Source organism: Arvicanthis niloticus, chromosome 19 (assembly GCF_011762505.2).
Source record: "Arvicanthis niloticus isolate mArvNil1 chromosome 19, mArvNil1.pat.X, whole genome shotgun sequence".
Classification (NCBI taxonomy): domain Eukaryota; kingdom Metazoa; phylum Chordata; class Mammalia; order Rodentia; family Muridae; genus Arvicanthis; species Arvicanthis niloticus.
The window spans coordinates 155213-163372 of NC_047676.1; the positions used below are offsets into that span (position 1 = coordinate 155213).

The 8160-nt window shown below is 37.5% G+C and overlaps 1 protein-coding gene across 4 annotated transcripts in view; it reads left to right on the forward strand.

Annotated features, from left to right (window-relative positions):
* The window catches only part of LOC117723914 (vomeronasal type-2 receptor 116-like), a 28674-nt gene extending 23120 nt beyond the window's left edge, over positions 1-5554 (forward strand). For 3 of the 4 annotated variants that reach the window (XM_034523499.1, XM_034523498.1, XM_076916154.1), the window contains one exon: positions 4662-5554. In XM_034523499.1, the coding sequence (XP_034379390.1) occupies positions 4662-5554 (893 nt within the window). Of the gene's footprint in view, positions 1-4658 lie in introns of all 4 variants that reach the window. The other variant, XM_034523496.1, reaches the window with a different exon arrangement.
* Positions 5555-8160: the final 2606 nt, after the last annotated feature.

The following is an 8160-nucleotide window of genomic DNA, read 5'->3' on the forward strand; positions in this document are numbered from 1 at the left end:
GAGAAATTCTTAGGTAAATGGATGGAACTAAGTACATCTTTTTAGGGAGAATAAGTTATGTAGTATTGACAAGACTCTCATGGAGAACAGAATGTCTCAATTCCCACAGTTCAGAATATTTGTACAGGTCATGTTTCTTTTATGATTGATTGATTGATTTTGGGGGGGGGTGCAGTGAACATTTATTGATGGTATTTAAGAGAGTAGGAAGGGCTCCCTAGGTCCCTCCTATTATAATGGGGGTCTGGGATGTAAATTGTGAAGGAGATGCTCAGTGTTGGGAACAGGAACTCCTCAGCAAACGAGGGCCTCTCTCTTGCTCTCAGTGTCCTTGCTGGGGTGGGTGGTCCAGGGTTTCTTACTCCTTGGAGGCCATGTAAGCCATTAGGTCCACAACCCTGTTGTTGTAGCTGTATTCATTGTCATAGCAGGAAATGAGCTTTACAAAGTTGTCATTGAGAGCAATGCCAGCCCCACATCAAAAGTGGAAGAGTGAGAGTTGCTGTTGAAGTCACAGGAGACAACCTGGTCCCCAGTGTAGACCAGAATGCCTTCAGTAGGCCATCGGATGCCTGCTTCAATGCCTTCTTGATGTCATCATACTTGGCAGGTTTCTCCAAGCAGCATGTCAGATCCACAATGGATACACTGGCTGTAGGAACATGGAAGGCCATACTAGTGGGCTTCCCATTCAGCTCTGGGATGATCTTGCCCACAGCCTTGGCAGCACCAGTGGATGCACGGATGATGTTCTGGGCAGCCCATGGCCATCATGCCACAGCTTTCCAGAGGGGCCATCCACAGTTTTCTGAGTGGCAGTGATGGCATGGACCATGGTTATGAGCCCTTTCATGATGCCCATTATTTTCACTGAATTCTATAAAAGCCTGTTTTCTTTCTTTATTTCTTCACTGACTAAGTTATTAATAAATAGTGGTTCAGTTTCTATGAAGATGTGTTTTTACTGTTGTTTTTGTTGTTCTTGAAGTCTAGATTTAGTCTGTGATGTTCTGATAAGATAAGCGAGATTATTTCAATATTCTTGTATCTATAGAGGCTTGTTTTGTGACCGATTATATGGTCAATTTTGGAGAGGGCAACACAATGTGTTGAGAAGAAGGCATATTCTTTTGTTTCAGGGTAAAACATTCTGTATATATCTGCTAAATCCATTTGGTTCATAAGTTCTATTAGCTTCAAAGCATTTATGTTTCGTATGTTTTTCAATGACCAGTTGATAGGTGAGAGTAGATTTTTAAGGTCTGACACTATTATTGTGTGAATTTCAATACGTTATTTTGAGCTTAGTTAAGTTTTCTTTTATGACCATGAGTGTCCTTGCATTTGGGGAATAGATGTTCAGAACTGAGATTTCTTGGCAAATTTCTCCTTTGATGAATATGAAGTATTCTTGTTTGATACCTTTTGGATGAAAGTCTAACTTATTGAATGTCAAAATGAAAACTCCTACCTGTTCCTTGGGACCATTTGCTTGGAAACTTTTTTCCAGACTATTACTCTGATGTAGTATCTGCCTGTCACTGATGTGTGTTTATTGTATGCAGCAAAAAGCTGGATGTTGCTTGCTTGTTCATTCTGGAAGCTGATGCCTTTTTATTGGGGAATTGTGTTTGTTGATGTTTAGCAGTATTAAAGACAGATAATTGGAAGTTCTCACTGTGTTTGTTGTTGAAGGTAGTATTATGTGTGTGCATGTTTTTTTTTTTCCTTTTGGGTTTGTTTTGTTTTAAATTTGTATTTATTATGGAATATTTTGGTTTCTTCATCTATGATGATTGAAAGGTTTGCTGGGCATAGTAACCTGGGCTGATATTTGTGTTCTCTTCTTGTCTGCATGATATCTGTTTAGGATATTCTGACTTTTAGAGTCTGTTGAGAACTCTGATGTAATTCTGATAGGTTTGCCTTTACATATTATATGTTACTTAGCAATTCCCCTTACAGCTTATAATATTCTTTCTTTGTTTTGTGCACTTAGCATTTTGATTATAATATGATGGGAGGCTTTTCTTTTCTATTCTAATCTATTTGGTGTTGTGTAGTCTTTTTGTGCAGTATGGTCATCTCTTTCTTTAGTTTGGAAAGGTTTTTCCTTATGATTTTGTTGAAAATGGTTTTTGGTACTTGCGCTCAGAATCTTCAGTTTCTTCACTTCCTATTATTCTGTTGTTTGATCTTTTCATTGTGCCCTGGATTTCCTGGATTATTTGGGTTAGGAATTTTTTAATCTTTCTATTTTCACTGACCATTGAGTCAATATCTTTCATGACTTTACCTGAGATTCTCTCTTCTATCTCCTGTATTCTGTTGGTGGTGTTTGTATCTGTAGCTCCTGACCTCTTTCCTATGTTTTCCATTTCCAAGGTTGCCTCCCTTTGTGATTTCTTTATTGTTTCTACTCCCATTTTTAGGTCTTAGACAATTTTTTCCTACTCTATTACCTGTTTGATTTTGTTTTCCTGCATTTATTTAAGGGATTCATTTGTTTCCTCTTTAGGGGCTTCTACATTTTTAACTGTGTTTTCCTATATTTCTTAAAGTGAGTTAAAATATGAGCCACTGAAGTGATAGCCCTGTAGTTAAGACCAATTGCTGCTCTTGCTAAAGGCCTGTTCTCAGATACTAGCATCAAATTTGATAACTCCCACATTTTGTAAACCTTGGTGATAGATACCAAAGCCCTCTGTATTCCATGTGCAATTGCATCAATTTGTCTTATCACCCAACACCACAGAAACACATTTAGAAAATATAAACTAATATATATGTGTGTGGTGGGGTGGGAGATTGAGGGGGTGGGTATTTGTGTGTTTGTGTATATGTCAAATAAAGTAGAATTTTTTAACTACATATAAGCCATTTGTGATTATGTGTGAACACATTTATAGCGTAATGAAGTGAAGTGATACTTATACTCATTTATAGAAATATTTCTCCACAGTCAAGGTTTTCTATTTTTTCTATTTTTATTGGATATTTTATTTATTTACATTACAGATGTTATCCCCTTTCCCTATTTCTGCCCACCAGAAACTTCCTATCTCATTCCCCCTACTGCTGCTTCTATGAGGGTGTGCCCCAAACCACCCACCCACTCCCAACTCCCCACCCTTGAATTTCCCAGTACTAGGGCATCCAACCTTCATGGGACCAAAAAACTACTCTCCCACCAATGCCTGACAAGGCCATCCTCCCCTAGATATACATCTGGAGCCATAGGTCCCTTCTTGAGTGCTCCCAGGCTGGTGGTTTAGAACCTGGTAGCTCTGATTGGTTGGTATTGTTACTTGGTATTGATTGGTTGGGGTGTGTTATGAGCTGCACATCACTTCAGGCTACTTCTCCAAACTCTCAGACCAAGCCAATAGGCATTACTTGCTGCCAGACCCTAACCCAGCCCAAAACTGTATATAAGAATCCTATTCAGGAGAAATAAGGCATTGCAAGAATCATCCTGTTGTCCAAGAGTTTCTGTCATAAGAAACAACTACCACTTGGTACTTTGTCACACTACCACTTAGGAAGAGATCTGCTCTCCCAAAGTGCCATGAGGACCCTTTCTGTGCTCTTTGCTAGCTAGCTTGTGGGCCAGAGATCTTCATGGAAAGCCTTCTGGCACCGGGACCCACAGACGGGTACTGACTTTATATTTTGCAGAAAACATTTAGGGGACACATATATGTAACCATTTTAAAGAGAAACATTTTAGACAAAGACTATGCATATGTTTCTTTTTGGTTCATTTTTTTTCTTTTTTCTATCTTTCTTTCTTCTATTCTTTCTTTCTTTCTTTCTTTCTTTCTTTCTTTCTTTCTTTCTTTTTAACAAAGTAAGGACTACATGATCAGTCTTCTTTCCTCTTGTTCATCTTGGTTCTGACAAAGACCAGATGTTCAGGGAAACAGTAGTTCTTCAATAAAATACATTTTAAGAGCTCAGATATCTTAAAAGATGAATCATTTGTGTTAAAAGAATTAGAATAAAAATGAAGATTTCAAGAATGTACCCAGAGATGTGACAGTACTCATCAGCAGTCACAGCCTAGATAAGGAAAAAGAGATGTATGGGAATATTCATGATCTTCATGTCATGTAGCTTGGAATGTACAGTTGAGAAAAAAGACACCTTACCAAATGAGGGGGACATGCATAAGTCTATAAAGCATACAGCTTCAATAATGGAAATATTGCTAACTGCAAACTGTATCTCCATGATGAATTGTGTGTTCTTATCGCAATATGAAAATACTGACAAAGGGAACAACCTTCAAAACCAACAAAGTACATACTATATTTTATCAGCTGGTATTGAGAGCTATGTCCACACACTTCACATATTTGTGAGTAGTGTGACTAAAGTTTGAGAAACTATATAATTTGAGAATATGCATATTATTTTTCATAATGCACTGAAAACCAAAATATTTTTCTTTATTTTTCATTAAACAATTATGTTTCCTCCTCCTTTCTCTATGATGGTGCATAGGTTAATATAGACAGGCCTAAAGTCAGTGATCCTTACAACTAAAACAAACGTAATAGATGCTCAACACCATGAATATTTATTGAGTGATACAAATACTGAATTATGTAGTACAAAATTATGATATCTTATGAGAATTTGTTGTGGTTTGCCAGCAGATATGGAACAGTGTGTGAAGTGTCCAGATGATAAGTATGCCAACATAGAGCAAACCCATTGCCTCCAAAGAGCTGTGTCATTTCTGGCTTATGAAGATCCACTGGGATTGGCTCTAGCCTGCATGGCTCTGTGCTTCTCTGCCATCACAGTACTAGTACTAGTCACATTTGTGAAGCACAAAGATACTCGTATTGTGAAGGCCAATAATTGCATTCTAAGCTACATCCTGCTCATCTCTCTCATCTGCTGTTTTCTTTGCTCATTACTCTTTATTGGACGCCCCAACCAGGCCACCTGCATCCTGCAACAGACAACATTTGGAGTGTTTTTCACTGTGGCTGTTTCTACAGTGTTGGCCAAAACAATAACTGTGGTCATGGCTTTCAAGCTCACTACTCCAGGAAGAAGGATGAGAGGGATGCTAGCATCTGGAGCACCTAACTTGGTCATTCCCATTTGTACCCTAATCCAACTTGTTCTCTATGGAACCTGGTTGGTAACATCTCCTCCCTATATTGACAGAGATATACAATCTGAACATGGGAAGACCATCATTATTTGCAACAAAGGCTCAGTCATTGCCTTCCACTTTGTCTTGGGATACTTGGGCTCCTTGGCTCTGGGGAGCTTCACTGTGGCTTTCCTGGCTAGGAACCTTCCTGACAGATTCAATGAAGCCAAATTCCTAACATTCAGCATGCTGGTGTTCTGCAGTGTCTGGATCACCTTCCTCCCTGTCTATCATAGTACCAGGGGGAAGGTCATGGTAGTTGTGGAGGTTTTCTCAATTTTGGCTTCTAGTGCAGGGTTGCTAGGGTGTATCTTTGTCCCAAAGTGTTATGCTATTTTAGTTAGACCAGATTCAAATTTTATACAGAAATATAAAGATTAGTTGCTTTATTGAAACTTTTATAGTATGAAAATTTTAGATGATATTCAACATATCTTTTTCTTTGTCTTAACAAAATTAGTACTTAATCATATAAAAATTTTAAGTAATATACAATTCTGAACTTACAAACAGAACAGCACTGTCCATTGTCATACAATTACTAAAGTGCGGTTAAAATGGTTTCATAAGTACACAAACATGAAAATACTGAGAACTGGGAATCTCAATTGAGAAATGGCTACCATCATTTTGGCCTATTGTTTTGTGTGTAAGCCATATATTTAATTAATAATTAATATGAGATAGCCCTACTGACTGTGAACATTGCAACCTCTAGGCATTTTTTTCTGGAATTTATAAGAAAGAAGATGGCAGACAATATGGACATTAAGCCAGTAATCAGCAACATCTAATTTGCTTGGATGGAGTCCATCCAATTTCATGCCATGGCTTCAGTCAATATACTGTGACCAAAGTACATAAGTAAATAAACACTTTTTTCACTTGTTTCTTTTGATCATGGTGTTTGTTATAGCAATAGAAACTAAAATATCACCTAAATGGTAAATTGCCTCTGTTGGGATTTGAAATAGAATAGATTTCTGATGCAATAAAAGGCACTGATTTGAAAAGAGAAGTAAGAGTGAATGTTAGCAGAGTGTGAAGCACAGTGACAATATTGCATATTTTTGATAATTATTACAAAATGCTGGATATTGAAATAGCTTTACAATGTATTAGAAAGATGTTAAGACTATCAGATAACATACTAAGGAGGGAACATAGTATGAAAAAGACAATGAGGTTCAGATTGTGCCTGAAATATAAGACTCTGTAACTTTATTTAAAACTACAATTTCATTATGAAATGAATGTTTTATTAAGTGATGTTGGGAGCCGACTTTAGTAGAAAGCCGCTAGATCAACTTTGCAGCCATCTGGAACCATATACCCTGATAAGAGATTTGGTTTTCAATAGCCTACAACAGCTGAAGCACACCCTGATATCCCACATATTTTGTTTTGCTGTTTATTGCCCCCCAGCTGCAAGGCACATGTGATAGCCACGCCTGCAAGGCATGCAGTTCACATGCTGTCCAAGTGCTATCCAGTCCATATATGCCTGTAAGGCGCACGTGGTATCCAAGCCTGCAAGGCGCATGGTGCACATGCTATCCACACTATAGATGCCTGTAAGGCTTACATCATAGCAACACCTGCAAGGCACGTGGTATCCACGCACCTACAAGGCATGTGGCAAAAGTGTATAAATACCTCAGAATTCCATTCAATAAAAGAGACTTGAGACTTGATCAGATTTTCTGTCTTGTCTCCATTCTTCGTGTCTCTTCCCCTCCTGCCCCACTCTCTCTCTCTTGACTAGAGCACTTAGCCCCAAAGCGTTGAGGCAGAGCACGGGTCCCAACATTTTGGCCCCCAAGCAAGTATGGGCCTCAACAAAGTGAGAAAAATCACTAATAGAAATATTCCACACAAGATATTTACCACAATATGGTCACTGAATTCTATGAACCTATAAATCACTCTAGATGAAGGGTCTCATCATTAATTTTATAGAAATATGAGTACTAAAGATTATTTGACTTTAACGTTACACACACAAACATGCACATACAAACACACACACACATTATTTCTTACATCAGGTGTTGAAGGTCAGTGTCACTTTTCTCTCAAAGTTCTGTTTACTGCTTTAATTTTAAGTAGTATTTGGTAGATTGTTTTTGTCATTTAATTGCTCTTTTTGTATAATTGCTGTCTCCAAAACACCCATCATACCTGTCCCTGCATTCCTAAAATGCACATGGCCTCTTATTTCATTAATTTTTACTGAATGTATATCTATATCTATATCTATATCTATATCTATATCTATATCTATATCTATATCTATATCTATATCTATATCTATATCTATCTATATCTATATCTATTATAGAGACCATGTAAAATTACATATATTTATGTTTTGATGGCTCATTATTGGTAGTATATCACCAATATTGGTACTCTGGTTGTCCCTGGGGATGACAACCTCTTCCATTCCCAGGTTTATAGTTTCCTGTAAATGGTTGTTTAGACTATATATTGCTAGCTTTCTTCTTTCAATACTGGCATTAACACTGTAGTGACCCTTTCTCTCATTATGTTTTGGAAATTATTTTGGTAATACTTCATGGTATACCTTCTGCTAATCCTAGAAGATATATGTTCACAGCTAGCTTCTTTACCCTTTGACTCTCAAGATCTTTCCTACCATTGTCTACACTTTTCCTGTGCTTTGGATGAGGGACCATTTTGTAAGAGGTTACACTGACTGTTTTTAAATGTACATTTTGAAGAGGAGCAATATTTATGGATGGGACACACAGGGTCTTTATACCCTTTATGCTTTCTTCTGGTAGGATGTGGTGTACTTTCTAGCAACTTGAATTTTAGTCATTAGAGGTCAAGCTTCTAGTTGAAGACCAGATAAACTTTTCCATATTTGATGATATAATTAAGATTTGTCTTCAAGATTATTTCTTACTACCAGTTTATATAGAACAACAACACCACTCTGGGCTCAGAGATTTATGTGGAAA